Source organism: Etheostoma cragini, chromosome 15 (genome assembly GCF_013103735.1).
Source record: "Etheostoma cragini isolate CJK2018 chromosome 15, CSU_Ecrag_1.0, whole genome shotgun sequence".
Taxonomy (NCBI): domain Eukaryota; kingdom Metazoa; phylum Chordata; class Actinopteri; order Perciformes; family Percidae; genus Etheostoma; species Etheostoma cragini.
In genome coordinates, this window is record NC_048421.1 from 4,115,044 (window position 1) to 4,136,054 (window position 21,011).

Here is a 21,011-nt window from a genome sequence, read left to right on the forward strand (position 1 = left end):
TATTTTAAATACATTACATTCATATCTGCATTTATGTCAAAACCTAGAGACTTTCAAACATCAAAATGTCTTTTATTAAATGTATGTGTGTCAAAATGACATATGACATCTTTTTACATTCTATTTTGCCTGGAAACGCTTCCAATATGCCAACACGTCCTATTTCTAGCGTGCAACCTGTAACCTGTTAACATGGAAACCCAAATTAAAACGGACACGCCACGCAGGCAGTGTGCAGGAAGCCTGAGAGGAAATAAACTGTGGATAATTTGGTGGGAATGGGCTCTTTTTTGCAGAGCTTGTCTTATCTTTGGGCTGGAATACAAGTACTACAGGTTTTAGACTGATTTAGGACCAGTACTACATGTTCCCCACACCACCGTACACCTACTGTGTGTTACACGTTTTGCCTCCTCAGTGTTAACCAACTGAAGCAGGCGCAAGTGGTTTCATTCCAATAAAAAAAAAAAAATCCTTAAACAATATCACTAATGATGTAAATCATAGAAAAACAGGACTGTCTCAGTTAATTTAAAGATCACATAGCTTTATGTGATGGCCACCACTTTTAATTATTTAAACAAGGCAGATGGATGAAAATACTCAGTGGCCATGAGCCGTAGCTGTTGCTGCAGTGAAGAAAAAGCTAGTCATAGGCGTGAATTAATGTGAAGTGGTTGCAAATTCAAAACATTTTGCTGTTGCTACCCTGAGCCATAGTTGTAAGTTCATCCGAAATTGACCCAGAATCCCAAAGTGAATACATTTAAACCGTTGATTGTGTTTTCAGTTGTCTCAGCCTGTAATAACGAGGGCAAGCAGAATGTTACGCTCAGTGATTGGATGTTTTGGTTGTTGTTGTAGAAAAGCACATGGGGAGTCGTAGTAAATTCAAACTCAGTTTGTACGTACTCAGGTGTGCGCCTTCATCCTTTTGTCAAATAATATAATTTGTAATAAATCTGTTAATCTTTTGTACTGACGATTCTTACCGATCCAATCATGGCTCTGAAATAGCCTCATCCTCTCTTATAAGTGTTGAACAAAGACGTTGGCACTGCCGTGCACTGACAAACATGGAACTAATTAATACTTTTTTCTTTTCTTTTACGTATGTGTATGATTAAATAATAATTTTTTTCTTTTCTTTTACGTATTTGTATGGTTAAATAATTAAAAAAAATATTTTCTTTTACGTATGTGCATGGTTATTAATACCGCTTTCTTTTCTTATACAGTACACATGTGCATGGTTAATTATACTGTACTGTATAGCGTAAACAGACATAAATAGACAAAGCTCCATGACCCAGAATCGTTGGGTCCTCTGGTAAACACATGTTCCCAATAACAGTCACACAGTGAGACGGCTGCCTTATCACGATTACATATTTGCCTTTAGGCTTCATCATCCAGATAAACACAGGACAAGCATCTTTCAGCAACTTAAAAAACCTTTAGAGCTGTTTCATCAAATGTGTGCACACTTCATCCATGTGTGTGGGATTTCAAGCCCATTATCTTTTGGTATCCGACAGAAACGTTGTGTTTTGTAATTATGACATTAAAAACCCTTTTAATTCAAAATCAATATACACGATTTTGTGAAACGTTTAGATGTGCTTGCAGAGTACTGACATTTTGCATCTTTGTGCTTGTGTGTGTGTGTGTGTGTGTGTGTGTGTGTGTGCAGTTGCTGACTCCTTTAATCATAAGAAGTTTTTCGAGATGGTTGGTCTGAAGGCCAAGTCTTTTGACGAAGTGAAGAAGGTATTCCTGGTGCTGGATGCCGACAACAGTGGCTTCATAGAGGAGGAGGAGCTCAAGTAAGATAAACACACACACACGCATATATGAAAACCCGAAAGCTGCAACAAATAATTTTAATGCACATCAAATATTAGCGGCCTGTGACGTGTATCCACTGTACTTTCCTGTTCCTGGCTAGATTCGTCCTGAAGGGTTTCGCCAAAGATGGCAGGGACCTGACAGACAAGGAAACCAAAGACTTTTTAAAAGCAGCCGACAAGGATGGAGACGGCAAGATTGGCGTCGATGGTAAACATCCAAATTCTATTAGTGGCAGACAACAAGCAAAACAGATGTAGAAAGGAAGTCTCTCTCTCTCCCAGCCACCCAAACACACACACACACACACACACACAGACACAAACACACACACACACTGAATTTCCAACCCTTCATCGTTCTCACACTTCTCTCATCTTTTCACACTCGTTTGTCTTAACATCGCACTTTCATTATCCAATTCTTTTCTTTTTTGTGGTGAATGTTGTACACGGAAGAAACTGGAAAATGTCTCTAATGGTGATGAATTATAAAAAAAGAAAAAAGTGTGGATGTGGAATAAAAATACACACACACACACACACACACACACACAAAGTGAATGTTGGCTATAACATTATCGTAGTCGTTGGTGCTTTTTGAATGATCATTTAATATCGAGCGAAAACAACTCATCCTGACCACTTTTGTTCTCCTCGCTCTCTTGCAGAGTTTGCTTCCCTGGTGAAAGAATAAACCGTCGCCTAGTGTGACTGGCTAACACTCCAAGACCGCCTCACAACCACCGCCACATCCCGACACCTTCTGGCCCTCTTATGTCCCCAGCAACTACACCTCACCACCCCACCCTGACTCCCAGCCCACCAGACTGCAGCCCATTCCTGCTACACACACTCCTCTTGTCTCGACCACTCCCCCACCACTGTCTTTGCTAAGTGCCTTTGTGCACTTTAGGAAGTAAGCAGTGGTGTGCCACGCCCTCACACACCTCCTCAAATGTCCCCACGCCTATAATCATACTATTTATTTTATCCTTTTTATACAAACTGTTCTATTTTCTGTTCATGTATAGATATAAAACATATCTGTAGGAATAAACCTCATTTGTAAACATTTCAAGTAGATAGTTAAAGAAAAAATAGAGATTATAAGAGGAAGACTCTAATGTCCTTTTGGTATTTCTGACTTCACCCTCTCATCCAACACGTCCTCCCTTTCTTTCTCAATTTTTTTGTTCTTCCGTCTACCGGCACTGTTACCTTCCTGCATTCGCCCCCCCCCCCTCCCTCTCACACCATTACTCCATCTATCCATCCATCTATCTATCTATCCATCCCTTTCTCCTCTGGTAATGAGTTGTTGTAAAACATACCAAAAGAAGAAAGAGGTCAAGCTGTGAAAAAATGAAATAAAATGAGTAAAAAAAACGACGCCTCGAGAACACTGACTCACTAAGACTCCTCGCTTAATTCCCCCCTTTGATGCTTTTATCTGATGCTACACTCTCAACCCAGTTCTGCTTCTTTTCTGTCTGTTTCGAGGTCACAATTATTACTAAGCAGAACGAGTGAAGCACATCTTGACAGCAACCTATTCATGTATAAAGGGTGTACTTTAAGAAGGTCCAAATTACCCTTCAGTGTCATTTGTTAGCAGTTCATTAGCATTGACTCAGTTGTCTAAGCAGTAACAGGAGAGAAACAAAATGCAACAAGGCAAACTCAATTAGCACGATTTCTGCAGTCTATAAGGCATTATGAATGCAACTGCTTAAAGAGAGAGAGACAAGCAGGCGGCTACATTATTCCAGAAGTGCTGTGCTACTTTAGCGGAAGCATGCTGTCAAGCCATTAGCTGAATTGGATTCATACAGAGGTTCAATTTGGGTTAAGTATCCCCAGCGGAGGACCCAAACCAGCAACACGGGAATCCTGGTCTTCTTTAGCAGTCCATTTGACTGCCTTAGCAAAGAAACACAGATGCGAAGCTCCGGGGCTATCACTCAAAAGCCTCTTAAGTTCAGTGTAGCTCACCGCTGGTCCCGTCAGACGGTCGTGGTCAGTGTCATTCACAAGAACGTCAACAGGAAGTGTATTTGGATGTATTGTATTTTTTTTAACTGAACTTTAACTTATTTGGTTGGAAAAAGAGTTGCACCCAACACACGAATACAAGCCAATGCAAATATTTTGAGTCAGGGGCTTTAACTGATGGTGTTATTCAAATATGTAACAACTTCCTTATTATTCTCGTTTTAGCTAAATAGCAACATCATAGATCAATATTATCACTATGTCATCAGTAAAACATGACGTCTGCTGATGAAGTGAAACACATGGGTTAGAGTAATTACAGGATACTATAAAGATAGTATTACATTATCCATGAAAGCATTGCATTTTTTATCACATTTCTGGGTCAGACTACATTTATTTAAATTCTTTTTTTTCTTTTTACAAGATATAAGATATTACATTATCTGCCAGAGGTTACAAGTTAATGCTCTACAAGTCATTTTCCAAAGTAAATTAGTAATGGTAATTAATGTGTAGAAATGGATTTAATTCTGCGGACCATGTAGAGAAAATGGTGGAGATGCAATGCAATGGTGATAAAAACAGAAAATATAAAAAAATATATATTTATCATGTACCATCCCTGAGCTAGACATGACATACACTGATTCCTAACATCAACTGACAGTAATTATTTATTTCCAAAGTCACATGTTGTCTCTTGTCTGAATTTCAGTGCCAATACATCAACAAAGGAATTTTGATTTAAAACCAAGTTAAGATCATTGCACATATTAGTTTTTGTTACATAAACACATTTGTCACAGGGATTCATTCTTACCATTTTACAAATGTTAAAGCCAATTATAAAAAACACCATGAATATCTAAAGAAACACAATGTTGTTTGTTGGTTTACTAAACGCTAAAAAAATACCCTGTATATATCTACAGTCCTTGTGTGAACCCAAAATCATAAAACAGTTATACATTCATTTTTTGTCCCCTTTCTCCAGCTTTGTGTGGATCTACGACAAGCTGAGTGTTGTTTGACAAAGAATAAAAGGATTCACGCAAAGCCCACTTACTCACATTCGACTATACATACTCTGCTATTTCCAAAGTCAAGAATGAACTGTCAAGCTCAACAAAAGCATTTGTTTTCAGGTCTGAGATGTCATCATCGATGTACACGTGGAGCCGATCGATCATCGGTGGACGTGGGTCTCAGCTTAACAGTGGCAAATGGGTTGGTACCCCTTCAAAATAAAATGGAGGGAGAGATAAATAGATGTTTGAGGGTATGCAAGAAGACAGAGACAAATGAAGAAAAGCAATATCATGAAATAACGCATTTGGGCCTCACAGACACAGAGAAATGAGAACTTGACACTGGTCAAGCATCATCTAGCAAACTGTTCATCCGAAGTGAGGGTGATAGTGAGATAGTCAGGGTTCCCAAATGGCCACAACTGAAATGGTTTCAGCAGTAAACAGCACACGAATAGAGGGAAAGCAATTCTGTGCCATTTAGATCACTGCCCTCATATGTTGTTCTCTCATTTTACGGGTTCATGACATACTTCAGAAATAACATCAGTTTCTTTAGAAGAGATCATGAGTGCTATTTTAAACCTGAGAGAGAGAGAGAGAGAGCAACAGATACATTAATCTTACTTTGGGAAAAGTTCTGGTTGTGATCCAGGAGGTTTTGATCTCTGTGGAAACAAATAAGAGAAAGGTATGGATGAGTAAAGTCCATTCCAAACAAAGACAAAATGCACTAATGGAGGCTCAGCGGGCCCCGGCCCTCGACCCCTCGCCCTTCTGCTTTCAGTCGGTCCTCCTACAGGCAGCACACACACACACACACACACACACACACACACACACACACAAAGGGATGACCATGCAGAGACTTCAAAAACACAAAGAAAAAAATAGCATAATAAATCTAAATGTAGATAAAACCAAATGTTTGTGAAGTACATATCACACATATTCCTTCTTAATTCGATCAACTAACACATTCATGTGATGTGTTGTAATATTAATCATTTAATAAACCAAAATATTACAGTTCAGGAGGGCTATTTATTAGCTTAAGCTCTCTGCATGACCCTGACAGAAACAGAAATGTTATTCAACCACCTTGGGCTTGAATAGCAGCGAAGAGGAAAGACATTGGCAGTAGTATCTGCAGAACCTTGAAGGTTATGTAGCAGTCACCTATACACTCTCAAGTACTTAGCTCTTTTGGTCTACAGTAATAGTCTCAAATTACAGCATGCCAGCACACGCACACACACACACACACACACACACACACACACACACATGCACAAAACCTCCTGGCTCATACACCATCAGCAGCTAGAGCTTCCTCCCTCCATCCACCAGAAAGACGGCTGTGGAGCCATTGAGAACAGCACCCTGCCGCAGTGCCCCTGCTGGACAGACCGGCACATCAAAGGTTTACAGACCATGTCTCATCACAGCTATCCCTTATCATTCCACCTTTTGATAATGAAGCCAATGGAATATTGACATCAGGGGACGTTCTGTGTGTATAACACTAAAAAAAACAAAAAGCAAACTCCGTTTTATTCAGTAAATCTTTTTTATAGTAAGGCACATTTTATCAAAGAAATATAAATAGTAACTAACGGCTTTATTTGTGGTTGGTGAATAATGTACTAATACTCAGTTAATAATAAAAGCAACTTTTGGGTTAAACGTTGTGTTTTGTACATTCATGCACATTCATTACTAAATCACATTAGTTGTTTGTGACAATCAGTTTTATTATGCAGTGCATGGGTCATATTAAGCAGAGATAACTAAGGATGTTATGTTTCAGTGTGGGAGGGGGCGGGGTCATTTGAACTGTTTTGCGCTGGAGCAATGCAAAGGCTCATGGGAAAGAAAATACAGTTTCTGTTCCGTCTTGTTGTTGAAGTGTGTGTGTGTGTGTTTGTGTTTGTGTGTGTGTGTGAATGTTTTGGGTGTGCATTTATGTTACCTGGGTTTTAGTTTTGTATGGTTGTTTTAAGGATCATGTTTATCTACTTATACATACATATATCCTATATATCTTTGCACAATGATGGAGACCCGGGTGGGGACTGATGGAGACAGTGACGTAGCATTCAGTGTTATATACAAAGTCTGGATATCGTTACTCTATCTCCTGAGTGAAATGTCCAAAAATTGTGTGTGTATAAGCACTATGTTGCAATTTTCACTGAGCAAATGTTCGCGAATGAGTACATGTTCTTAATATTAGGTTGTCATGAGGGAAATACAATGTTTAAATACTTTAAATTTTTCTGCATTAGTGATCAATATCCTCATCTTCTGTACCTTCTGTTCCTTTGCATGTTAAACTTAACATGCTTACTTAAGTCAACATGACTCCAAAAAAAATCATTAGTGTGTAATAATGACTTTTAGTAGTAGCTACTAATAAAAACTTGATTTCACTACTTCAAAAACGTACCACTTTGTGTTGTTACAACTTACCCTGTTTACTTTGTGTAAAAAACTTAAATGGCTTAAGACAACTGGCGTGCTATTACAAGCGTATTTCTAGTAAAGTTAACTAATTTGGACGTTTGAAAATTACTTCAAAATAGAAATAAAAATGCAAAGAGCTCCAAGCAACTACCTTTCCATTTGTGTCCATTTGATTGATATGTTCCATTTATGGAGAGGCAGAGAGAGAATTGATTAATATTAACTACACTGATGGATAGTCAGACAGCCATACCTTGTTTTCTGAATGAGACGGTGGGATTGGTTGCATCTCAGTCTGTTTATTTGAAGACAGAGAGGGTGGAGGTGGAGGGGGCGGGGCTGCTGGTTGGTCCAGAAGGTTACTCATGCTGCTGCTGCTTCGTAGAGAGGAGCTTCTGGAATTACAGAAACATTCTATTGGGGTATTTTTGTTGTAAAATTAAAAAATTATATATAGCATACACTTTAACTCATTTTGATTTGTTTTGGGTGGGCCTTTCTTAAAGCTATAGTGCGTAGTTTCTGTTGCCCCCATGAGGAATTCTATGTATTGACAACAAAACTGCCGGGGCGTCAACTTGACACAAGCCTTCCGTGATCGCGCACCACCCCCACCCCTCCCCCACACAGTTATTTGTAGCCAAGGGGGACGCAGAGGATTAATAAAACATGATGGACTCTTCAGAAGAGGTTATCTTCACTTCTTCTTCTTCTGAACACAGCAATGCTACAAAAGAGCTGATAGTCTTAATTAGCGTTTATCAACTCGTTTGGCAATGGCTTGAATGTACCAGATGTTCATTAACATGAAAAAGTTACACACTAAAGCTTCTATTTTGGGACTCCTGTCTGCTTCTCCAAACTGGAGGAGTGCCAACCATCATGTAGTGTCATGTACACTGGCTGTGGATGAGTAAATACAAGCCCACTTCAAAAGATCCAAACTATTCTTTCAACATTCACATTGTAGGCTTTCAGCTGTGCCATGTGTCACAGTAACTTAGCAAAGTTTTAGTTTAATCTTCTTACTGGTTTCCCTCACAGCAATGGGTCACCCAAATATCTTAAATAGTTATTATTCCAAGTCTGAGCTTCATGCTGACCCTCTTTATCAAACGTTGGGCCCATAAAACAAGAAGGGCCGGCCTGGGGGGAGCTGGAAAATATGCTCTGTGTCAGGTTTGAAACATTATGCACACGGTATTGGTTAAAGTCTCTCTATCCTTACTTCCATTCTTTCGTCATGCTGCAGTACTGTATGATAAGAGCCAGTAAGCTATGACAAGACGTTTCTTTACACGTAGTGTGATATAATGTTATTTAACCCTTGTGTTGTCCTCGGGTCAAATGTGACCCATTTTTAAAAATTTTAAATATCAGGAACCTGGCTTTCTTTCAACAATATTGGATGCCTAAAAATGTTCTCCAGGTAAAATGAATGATTACATTCATTGAATTGTGGTTGTTTTATTGAATTGTATGGCATTTTAAAAAAGTGACCAAAACCTCGGAAAAAATGACACAAAAAAGAGCCATTAAGCGCTAAAACAACCAGGAAATGAATTGTTTTTGTAAAATGTACATTTAGGTTCATTGGCTATGAATTAAAAAAGAAAAGTGTAGAAAAAAACAACAAAAACATCGGAAAAAGCGCAAAAAGATGATGTTTGATGGTAAGACAACACAAGGGTTAGCAGTCCTACTTGTTGAGTACATTTGATTGGATGCTTACCCAGAGCAGGTTGTCATTGGAGGATCATCCATGGCTTCCACATAGGTGGCTGGAAACCATCCCTGCCTGGAAACAGAAGAGACAGAAAGTGAAGATGGGGGTTATGTGTTGTATCTCCCTGAGACAGACAGACATCTCCACATTCACACAGACACCCACACCTCGCGAGGACACATCTCTCACCGTGAACTGCTGTCAGCACGTCCGAACAGCCAGCCGTTCTTGGGCTGTTGGACCAGCAGGGTAATCCTCTCTCCCCTGGTGAAGGGCAGCAGGGTGGGGCTGGAGCCACCAGGCTGGTGGGCCGCCCTGGCCCTCACATATTGGCCTCCTGAGGAGCGAGAAATGCTTCCCTGGGGAGACGGCGCTGGAGAGATGAAAAATGAAACACTTAGGTGCAGAAATTATTGTTAAAGCGCGAGTTAGATGATAAAGCAGCTAAAATTGCGAAGAAGGATCTCTGGTGAAATGATTAATTAAAAATACAAGCGGCTAGGATTTATTTTCTTTATTTGTTGCCCTGGTATTCATAACTCAGAGGGTTATCAGTCTACTAAATATCTTACTCTATGCATAATTATTTTTGCTTGGATGACAAGGGGTGCAATCCATTCCATTATCCAGAGAGAGGGTGGCACTGTTTGGGCCAACAAGCCTCCTGCATGCAATCATTTAGAGGGGCAAACGTGGAGACGTGCTATTTAATATTCTAGAGATTGTTTATTGTCTGTTTTAGATACTTTGTTACTTTATCTTTTTTTTCACTCTAGATAAGCAAGCCAAGTAATTAGACAGACTTTGTGCACACAAGTGTACAAATGATGTGTGAAAAGTGTGTTATGTGCAAAATTGGGCGAGAGAGAGAAACAGAGATAAACAGCTTAAAGAATGATGAAGCGGGTGGTAGACTGGGGGCAAAATGAGCACTGATACGCAGACGGAGGCATCATGGACTCCACACACAGACAACAATGAATATAACAGAAACATGTTTAGGATCAACTTAGCAAATAACATGTGGCTCCAAAATAAAATCTGAATCTTTTCATGATATTATTTTTTAGGTGTTTGGAGCACTTTCACAGCTAAAAGGTTAACATTTTGTATCATAATTATGTGTCCAAACACAGTCTCAGTAATTAGGGAGAGGATTAGGGCCACATTCGTAAACAAATGTAATTAAGTTTAAAGACAGAATTCTGACTTAAATGTACAAAGTCTGAGATTAAAGTCGGAATTCAAACTTTATTTGACTGACTTTATTATTTATTGCATTTGTAGTGTGTGTGTGTCCTTATTCTCAGAATTCTGACTTTATTCTTAGAATTCTGAATTATTTTCCTAATTCTGACTTTAAACTCAGAACCGAACACATTTTTTCAATCCTCTTCTGTACAGTAAAGGGTATTCAAAATAAATACGGAGTTGAATGAAGCCCTCACCCCTTGATGGTATGTTGCCGAGGGGCAGCTCCTCTCTGCTCTTTCCCGTCTCCTCCTCCCTCATCCCCACCTGTACAACGACCAGATGCACAAACACAAACAACTTGACCATCCGTCGTCTGTTGTAGTGCTAATATATCTTGTAAAACCCAAGAATTATATCAATCATAACGGCAAAGGTCACATCTGAACAAACAAACGATAAAGAAAAGCAGCAGCCCAAGATGTTTTGGGAATGAGTATTGTAGTGTATCACATCCAATATCTGTCTAAAGCGGCTCCCAGGCTTCTCTTTGTTATAAGCAAAAGATAAATCCCACTTCCAACCAAAACAAATACAAAATCTGTGTTAATCCCCGGAGCGTTATTACAGTAGGATGTTGGATCTGTGGAGTTCATATGCCCGTCACCTTCCAATGAGGATCAGACTGAAAGGGACAGGGTTTCATCTCAGGAGCATCTCTGATTGGTAACTGCAGCCTTCATGCAAACAACCACATGGTTTCAGTGTGTGAATTATCCGTGGTGTGCTAATCCCACTGTGTTGAGATGCAGACAATTCATGCTCACAGACTTGTGTGTTTATTAAGATGATAACATAATGTATAAGTACATTACATAAGGTTCAGTTTTGAATTAAAGATAATTTTTGGACAGACAAATATGTATATGGCCTTATCACAATTACATATTAATTTATTTCATGCCAGACAATGTGTAATCTCTGTCCTTCTATTTCCTTCAAAGCTTTGCTCTGTTACTGTAAATCAGGCTCCAACCAGCAGAGGGCACCCTGATAACACAAATACGATTGCAATAATTCATTGGTTTCCCTATAACACACTGCCTTTGCATAATTATTATCAACCTTTTTGATGCACCAGCTCAGACAATTTAAAACAAAAACATGCAAAAAGAGGTTTGACTGGTTTAAAATCTGTTATCCATTTAACAAGATATTTGCCCAAACAATACGTTTGTAAAACAGGATTTTATCTAACAACAGCAGCATATTGTTGGCGTTATGAAAGATTCAAATGCAACCCAGCTCGGATGCTGCCTAAATAATGCAGTAAACATGACTGCTTTCTATAAAGTGAACTCACCGAGTTGTTCAATGAACGCCGGACCTCAGGCGCTCTGGTGGCATCCGTCTCCACCGTCCAGGCATCAGCTCGCTGCTGGAGGGGACCTCCTGTCTGCCACACACACACACACACACACACACACACACACACACACACACACACACACACACACACACAGGTATACAAATACAAAAAAGTCTCAGCTTATGTTGAAAGCTGCAGAATCAAAACTGATAATTTGTATGCAGGTAAAAATAGTATAATTTTGATAGTAAACTTTTTATCTTCCCGTTTTGACTTTTTACTCCACAATTCTGACTTTTTATGTCATGATTTAGACTTGTATACACACTTCCGGTCAAAGGTTTGGGTTCACTTACAAACTTCAATTCCACTCCATTACAGACAGAATACCAGCTGATCTGAGTGGGTGGCTGATCTTTAATGTAATATCTGCATTGCCCATTACCAGCGATCTTTCATCTAATGTTCCAAAGGCACATTCTGTTCACTAATCTGAAATCGTTTTAAAAAATAACTAGAAAAACATTGGAGAAACCTTTTGCAATTATGTCAGCACATAATATAATCTGAAAACTGCTGCCCGGGAGACAAAAGCAATGCAACTGATCTCAGCTGTATTCTGTCTATAATGGAGTGTAATGGAAAGTGACCCCAAACTTTTGACCGGTAGGGTATATAGCATTGTATATATATTTATAATTCTTTCATTTATTATAAGATGTTTGATATTTTTATATCTGTTTTTTCTTTTCTGGGTGGAAGTGTCCTTCCATTCTTGTGGACTGGTAGATCATTTGTCTGTTGTTGTAAGTGTTACAGTAACTTGAGTTTTTATTCAGAGGGCTAAGTATCAAACAAAAAGAGGACACGTGCCAGGTCAGTCCTGAGCCACCGTACAGTCTCAAAGGGCTTTGTGACATTCTCATTATGACAACTCGGTTTGGGTTTAGTGCACTGACGGTGTCTAGTGAGAACAGTAGAGAGGTGTTATAAAAATTGAGCAGGGAGTCCAGAGTTCAAACAGACAACCTGTGAGTGTGACATCAGTCCCGCTGAAGATACTGAATGTGTATTTGCTGTTCTGCAGTTGACTCTGATTATAAACTCTGATTATAAAGTTCCCCGCGGGAACCGATAAAGTCTCACACAAATGAATCACATTATTTGACATGCTCTTTTGTGTGTCTTGCTATCATTGTTCTTTTGACATCCATTGCAGTGAGTTGTACGTCAAACCTGACCCACTTGGAAGTTGAAGGCCAAAACAAACCATAAAATATTGAAATGCTATTTGAAATAAGTTGCATACCTTATTCATGAGGTGGGCGATGGATTGTATCAGGGCGCAGTGTTTCTCAGACAGGAAGCGGTATCGCCTCTCCTCCTCCTTCAGAGCCTCGGCGTTGCTCTCCCTGAGGAACTGCAAATACTCACTACAATCCTGAGGACACACATAATTGAAAATACATATATATTTTGTGAAAGGACACACTGGTATGCAGTGGTGCTGAACGAGAGAAAGAGAGAAACCTGGTTGGCTCCTCTCCTCAGCTGTCCCTCCAGAGCCGCTGCCTGGTTGTGAACTTCCATCTCATAATGCTTCCTGCTGCCCTGCACGAAAAAGAATTCCCATCCCGTCTGTCAGTTCAGCCGTCCAGGTAACAATCACCAATGAAGCGGTTTCCCCATTAATTCTACTTGCATCTTCACTTCTAATGATATATTCCCATGATACCCGGCAGCTATTCATTTGACATTGCTTCTGGGAAATAATTAGGAATTAACTAGCTGTCATTCAGTAAAAAAACAAAAAAAAACTTTTGACCCTGCGATGGTCCCCACTCACTGAAATGTAGTCTCTGTCCAGTCTGATGTTATTGTCCATCTGCTGAAGAACCTCTATACTGAACCGACGGAACTGGAAGAAGACAACATCGTGTTAAACATTTGAGTCAGAGTTTGATCACACTCAACAAGTTGTGATGGACAGATAAGTGTTGAGGTAACGTACTACTCCATCCAGCTCCCCAGTGAGTCTCCGTTGGCTCTCAGAGATCTCAATCAGGACGTCTCCTTTAACACAATTACATTATTGTTATTGCATGACGTGTTTCTAGAATACAAAAAAATAACATTTGTTCATTTCAATCTACTCATTAGTCAGTGATTGCAACAAAAATACACATCTTACTTTACCTCTAAACACACTGCCACATTAAATTCTCTCTCTCTCTCTCTCTCACACACACACTCACACACACACACACTGAGAACATGATAGTACTGACTTGTACTTCTTTTAAGAGAACAGTTAGGTTAGGTTAGATTAACATAGTGTGTTTTTCAGTCTGCTTTGTGTGACTTCAGCCAAGAAGAGTTGGCGGTGTAGGTATCAGACGCCAGCAGGCAACATGAATAATAGACCATGACAGGCAGCGGGCCATGCTCCGCTCATTTAACCCAGCCACTCACACATGAGGGGAGTCATGTCAGGTTTTGTGGCTGGAGCTGAAGTTGTCCAAAGTGGATCATTAGAATACTCGTACACATTTTCCATTTCAGGGACAGTGAAAAGTCAAACAAAAAAAAGTTCAACATACTTTCTCCAGAATAACCTGTTTACTTTCTCCAGTAAAACATGAAACTGTTTTTGAGCATTCATCAAATGTTTAGGTTCTCTCTTGCCCGTTGCCATGTTAAGCTCAATACAGGACTCAGGTCAGTTGAAAGTTGTGCAGTCCTTTTAAGCTCTGAGTTAGATTCTGTAACATGCATCAGTTCAAAGACTATTACTACTAAGAGTGTGAAGGAAGAATATGCTATTCCCACAGAAGTGATAAGGCGCTGCCAAAGCGTAAACTTTGGTCTTCATGACGCAGAAGAACACTGTTTGATTAGTTTAATAAATGGCCATAAACACATCATAGAGATAAGGATCTCATCCTGGATTGTTACACCTTGTTGGTGTTTCCACTCAGTAATCATGAGACAAGCGAAGCCTGAATGTGTGTTCACACATACCTAGCGAGCGGGAGGATATGGTGTGAAAAGCCCTCTCTCCAATCTCTGAAAGTGCACTGAAGTAGGCCTCGCTTGTCATAGCAAGAGCTGAAAGACACACACAAACACAGTAGCCATTAGAAATGCTAATGCATTTGGTACACTTTGATTCCCAGGCGTAGCGCTACAAAAGCAGCTAAACAGAGCCATTCGTTAAAAACATATTCAATTATTCAAATTTCCATACACACAAGTATCGCCCAGTGATCATTTGGCAACATGGTCACATAAAAAACTCACAGTAAAATTTCTTTTGACCAGCAATAACCATGAAGTCCTTCTTTGCCCTCATTGCTACCTCCTTGCGATTTGACCTCCTGCTATTGAAACTGCTTTATTTGTACTGTACTCTCTAGATGGTGAGTTCTCCACCTTCCATTTATTTTACTATTTCTTTTCATTCATGCAACATAAACAACGCAGCAGCTTCAGTTGTGGAGAATAAAACAGCTAAACTAGTTGTACTGAGAGCCAACTGGCCTAGCAGTAAATTACATCTCATTGCTCAGGTTTTGAGCCTAGAGAAATTCACAATTTGTTTTGATTTTAAATTGCATACGTTGAACCCTTTATTCTCAGCCTTGGATGGTCTGGCAATGGGAGCACCCTCCTGATTTTAGGGAGGTATACTGTATGTCAAAAGGGATCAAATGAAAGTTTGACCCCAATTAAATCACCAGCCTTGTGTGGCCTGGGTTCCCTGAGCAGAGGTGTTCAGGGCTTTGAGACGTGAGTGAGCTTTATCTGCGTTTTTCCGCAGGTGAGAAAAACTTGGACAGATGGAGCTAAAGCCTGTGCTTACCAAGGAAACATACACACACACACACACACACACACACACACCGAGGCTGTGAGAGCAAGAGATTTCAACAGTGAAAACCTCTGTGATGGTGCTTTATTAACAATGTATAGTGAGCGTTTATAAGCAGCATCCATACCTATTTGATAAATGGATTATTTTTAAATTTATGAGGAGAAGCTGCATCCGCAGAAACACTCATACATGTGTTCCTGGCCTTGGCTCAAGCCCATTAACACGTCATGAAGTTAGTGCTCTACCCTGAACCCTCGGAGCGAGCGCTCATAGCCTCAGTGCAGGCGGCAACATGAGACCTATTAATCTGTATTTTATCTCTTCCGGTGCTTTTGGTGCAGCGGTGCTACTATAACTCAGTTCTTGATGCAGCAATACTGCTTATGCATATATTAAACCCACATGTATAATGCAATACAATGTGTGAAAGCATCACATGTAAAATCACTTCTGTTGCTCAAATCCATTTGCAAGTCAGTTCTTCACATTTAATGCATTGCACAGGGATTAGAGGTGACTATGATGTGGATAATTAAGAAATAAAATATAGACGCAATTACTGACTCAAATTAAAAAATCCTGACCTCTCTTCTCTTCGTTGCAGGATTTAAAAGAAAATATATAGAGCATGCATGTACATTCAAGACTAGGTTCTGTATCTTGAGTCCCTGCCTCGGTCTATGGAAATCAGATACAGTTGTTTGTCTGGTGATAATATTGTTATTACAGAATCTGCAGGCCGTGGTTACAGGCCCATAATCAAGGCTGTAAAACAGCACCCGGATATTCCCAGAGCATGTGGACTTTGGAATTAGTTCCAGTGAAATAGATGGCTGACAGCTCCCATGTTCCAGTCAAAGTCATTCGAGTTTGTTTAGTCTATTGCACTAATAAAGGTGAGTGTGGGAATATATCTACATATGGATATATACTCACACATGTCATTTACACAGAAATTCTGTGTGTGTGTGTCTTTCTGTCTGTCTGTCTGTCTCCCTCTCCGTCTAGCTATCTGTCTATCTGTCAGTTTGACTCTCTGTTTGTCCATTTGTCTGTCTCTCGGTCCAACTGTCTTTCTGTTCGTCTGTCATCTGTAGTCTGTCGTCTGTCTCTCTCTCTCTCTCTCTCTCTCTCTCTCTCTTGTTCTCTCTTTCTCTTTGTCTGTCTGTCCATCTGTCCGTCTGTCTAACCCTTACCCTGGAAAGCTTGGACGTATCTGTTACCCAGTGAGACCAGCTTCTGTAGACTTGGGTTGAACTCGTTCATCAAGCTCTGTTTAAGAAACACAAAGACATTTTTTTGAAAAGGCAGAAATACTTTAAGAGCCACCTGAAAGAGAATCAATGAAAGTATAGTATAGAAAATGGTAATTTGTAATCTGATGTCTGAACAGCCTATGGTAGCCCACATGTTTACTGTACATTTGTCTTTTAATTGTTTTAACCCTATGCTTGTTGTTGTGTGTCGGTTTTAACTCTTACAGCAATGTTACTCAGTGTCCAAAACAAATTTCTCCTCAGGGAGACTAATAAAGATACTTTGACTTTGACTTTGAAAATCCATCGTTATTTCAATCTGTATTCATGAGCCCAAACTCTCCCTCCCAACAACGGAGCCCAGACAACCTACAGCAAGACTCAAGCTAAAGAAATACTCCTTGAGTTTGAAACTGACTTTGGGAATTCACATCATGTTTGCTTGGAAGAAATTACATTCAAAAAGTTAGTGTGAGCTTCACTCCTCAGTAACCATGAAGTGTTTCCAGTGTGTGTCTTGAAAAGAAATCACGACACTCTTTCTCTTTCCCACAGGTAAGTTTGTTGTTTGATTTGAGACAGCACAAAGTCTCTGTTACTCACCGAGTAAATCCCCAAAGTGGAACGATGCAGCTGATCGCTATTCATCCCCGACATGTTTGTATCCAGAACAGTGCAACTGTCAGTGAAACCTCAAGTGTGTCTGCGGGTCTTAAATCATCCAGCAAATGTGCCAAAGCCTCTGTGAGAAAACAGTTGATAGTATTAAAGTGGACGTGGAGCTTGAGGAGAGGAGGCGGTGTGTTAGTAACTGACACCACTGTGGCCTGAGAAAGACTGGAGTAAATAATTAAACATGGCTCAACCATAAAACACACTGACATGTGCTGTAAACCCTAACTGTCTGGGTGTGTGTGAGTGTGTTTATTTGCCCCATTGTATGTTTTATTCAAGACTATAACAAAGATCTGTTTTCATTCTGTAATGCATAAAACCATGTATGTAAATCTTTAAAAAAATGGGTTGTAAAAACACATACTCTGAAACGGTTTTTCACGTGCTGTTTTTTCTGAAATCTATGTTGTAACCTTTGAAAAGTGCTACATGAATTAAATGTTTTATATACTTATTTATGTGATGCTGGGTGCTGTAGCTTCTGGCAGACATTGCTTAAACAGAAGTAAAGGTATTTGTTAGGGGTTATTTTAAGATGTTAACACATGTTTTATGCACTTGAAGGCATTTAAAGCAACAGGGTGATGCATGTGAGATTGACACAAAATAAACTACAGGGCCCATGTTCCTCATAACATATTTGTTATATGGTGAGGAATGCATCACCTGAGGCAACGGTGTGACTAACTTTTCAGTTGTTAATTGGATTTAGACAACAATTGAAGACTTTTACTGAGAGTAATAAGCTACATCAGGCTTTGCATGTGCAGGCAATGGGGACTTGTTGATGGAAAACATAGAATATCACCAGACTTACCCTTTAATATCAGTTCTTCACTTGACACCCAAAGGTGGGCCACAAAAAAAATTTGAAAAGGTCAGTGAGTAGAACTGATCCCGAACAAGTGTTGTCCGTAAAAGGTGGTCTTGTTATTGAGACCCACATGTCTGAATATGAACTGCACATGTAGCTATGAAGCACGTACAAATTCAGAGGAAGACAAAAGTAGAGTCTTCTTTTGCAATATTCTATTTTGCATTCAAGAAAAGAGTAGAAATTGACTTGACTAAATACGTAAATGGCACAAAGTGTAGTGCTTGAAATTAAAGCATATTAAAAAAAAATCTGTGATCCCAATCCTTTAATTCAGTAGTATCACTAATATTTCTCATTTTTGATTGGTTAATGCAGAGCTCTATGGTCATATGTTCTAAAAATCCGATAATCCTCATACTTTAATCACTTTAGACGTCAAAGTCCTACTTGCACAGACTATACGAGGCAAAATACAAGCGTGGACCCTATATAGGCGTCCCTACATTTTTGTATGACAAAAATTCAACAAAACTTTGAATGTATCTTGAGCTTTATAAGTGGTTTTCTGTTTCGCTTAGGCCACAGTATGTGGAAACTAAACCATAAGAAATATTGGTCATTGAGAGAAAGCATGTACTTCTTTTAACAACAACCCCCTCCCCAAAAAAAGAGTCTGTGACCCCCAGATGGAGGAGGGAAAGTTATTGATTTCTTTCCTTACTTTAACTGTCATATTTTGGCATTTGGTTGTAAGCTGCACTCAGCCCGCAGCGCTGACAAATTCTCAAACTGCAGACTTGTTCTTTCTGTGACATGTCAGAGTCAGTGAACTCCCCATGAACTCCTGGAGGAGAGGTGTAGGTGACAGTGATGTGTTCATGTTGGGAGAGAAATGTAGGATAGTCTGGAGAGAGGGGCATTTTGAATCCAGACAGGAAGTAAAAAGGGAAACTGGGGAAACCATTGGTTGTTACAGTACGTTCATTGTGTAAAGTTTTGTAGATTAAAGGCCTTGGCAGAGAGAGAGAGAGAGAGAGAGAGAGAGAGAGAGAGAGAGAGAGAGAGAGAGAGAGAGACTTGTACACTAGATGGCACCATGAACCAACTACCCTCATGACAGGAATTTTAAACAGTTTTGTGAAGATTATTTAATCATTCTCTTCTTGCTCTTCTCTTATTTTCTCCTCCCAAAGTAAAATATACTCGCTTCAATATTTCAGCTGTTAGCACAAACACCCACTCTGCATGCTATCTAACACCTTCTTCCACACACACAAAAACCTGACGTATGTAACACATTGAACATTGATTGGGACATGTGAAACAATGATCACACACCACCAGTGAGGGAGGAGGTATTCGGATGCTTTTACTAAAATAAGCAATGCTAAATAAAATATTCAAGTAAAAGTATTGAATTGGAAAGCATACTTGGGCAAAAGTACAAAAGTATTAACAGAACAACACATGCAAAAGTAGGATATGTATCAGAATGTATACCCTGTAAGCATTGTGATGTCATTTTGGGATTATTACTACTGAAGCATTAACAATGTAGGCAGCATTTTACAGGTGTTCTTTTACTGTTGTTTGGTAGTTTAAGCACAGTACTTTAGTTAATGTACGTAGTTACTTTCCACCACTGTAGACTATGAGGAGCTCTCTGATGTACAGTATACTGAATATCCTTTTCATTCTGCTGACACAGCGGACCTTTAAACAGGTTATTAAATCACAGCTAGAACAATCAAGCACCAGGAACTTCAGAGGATGCGTTGATCTGCAACTGACAAAGAAAAGCAAGCAAAATATTCACACTGAAAACCTTGAAATGTGTAGTCTATAAAAAACAGTTTTCACTGCCACAAATCATATTGTTTCAACATTTTGTTTCATCCATCCCGAAGAGGCTAGTCACTTGCTCACAAGTCAACAAAGACTTAATGTGTTTAGGTTAACTGAGCAGCTCGGACCAAAATCCACAGCATGGATTATCAAAAAACTACACTCAGCAAAATGAGAAATTCCCAACAAAGGAAAACTTAAAAGCTCTAATATCACCGCAGCAAACGCCATTGAGGTCATGGGTGCATTGGAAGATAAATCGAGCTCAGACTTGCTGGCCGAAGCGTCTCTCACAGAAGCTTTTATAGACAGAACGGATCAGCAGTATATTTTGATCATTAACCAGGCAGCGGTATCCAGATTGCTTCACTCACACTGACCGTTTATTGCACTCACATGATAGCTCAGACTCAGTGGACTGTGCAGCAGTGTCGAGCATTAAGTTTCCATAAGAAACATAATTTTATACTTTAATCCCCAATTGCATTCAGGTAGCCAGTGCTTACACCTTCAGCATGCTAAAAAAAAGAAACGTAAGAATAACCATTTAAGGCTACAAGCATTGCTACGATCATCATTAGGTGTGCTGCAGTGACTAGCACGGGGCAAATGACGACAAAAAGTAAGCACACTACTGCTGCAAAGCCATTTACAGCCAAAAATCCCCCTGGTGATATTTCAGTGTATACGCTGAATACAAATATGTACGTAGCTCTGACATTTTTCTTACTTCTGTAAGAGGAGTGATTGTTTAGTATTTACTATTCCCGTTCTCGTGTCTCCATCTCTACAGCAGTGCTTAACCATCTACTTTACTATTCTAGAGTTCCAGTGAAGACTAAGAGCCTGAGCTATTTTCTGCTGCAGACATGGTGTCTTACAATGTCTCACGCCGCTTCCCTCACCCGTCTTATATCAG

The 21,011-nt window shown here is 39.6% G+C and overlaps 2 protein-coding genes across 3 annotated transcripts in view; one reads left to right on the forward strand and one right to left on the reverse strand.

The window, feature by feature from the left end:
• Positions 1–3,234, forward strand: part of pvalb6 (parvalbumin 6) — a 41,743-nt gene extending 38,509 nt beyond the window's left edge. For both annotated transcript variants that reach the window (XM_034894923.1, XM_034894924.1), the window contains exons 3-5: positions 1,694–1,826; positions 1,949–2,058; positions 2,519–3,234. In XM_034894923.1, coding sequence (XP_034750814.1) covers positions 1,694–1,826; positions 1,949–2,058; positions 2,519–2,544 — 269 coding nt within the window. In that variant the 3' untranslated portion in view covers positions 2,545–3,234. The remainder of the gene's footprint in view (positions 1–1,693; positions 1,827–1,948; positions 2,059–2,518) is intronic.
• Positions 3,235–3,961: 727 nt separating this feature from the next.
• Positions 3,962–17,576, reverse strand: baiap2l2a (BAR/IMD domain containing adaptor protein 2 like 2a). Its single transcript, XM_034894922.1, has 14 exons — positions 17,359–17,576; positions 16,696–16,771; positions 14,647–14,733; positions 13,637–13,698; positions 13,472–13,543; positions 13,156–13,236; positions 12,935–13,066; positions 11,620–11,712; positions 10,514–10,583; positions 9,255–9,438; positions 9,072–9,137; positions 7,593–7,734; positions 5,501–5,541; positions 3,962–5,082 (listed from the first exon to the last, which is right to left on the reverse strand). The coding sequence occupies exons 1-14, from the start codon at positions 17,410–17,412 to the stop codon at positions 5,004–5,006; spliced, it is 1,239 nt and encodes a 412-aa protein (XP_034750813.1). The 5' UTR covers positions 17,413–17,576; the 3' UTR covers positions 3,962–5,003.
• Between the last annotated feature and the right edge of the window lie 3,435 nt (positions 17,577–21,011).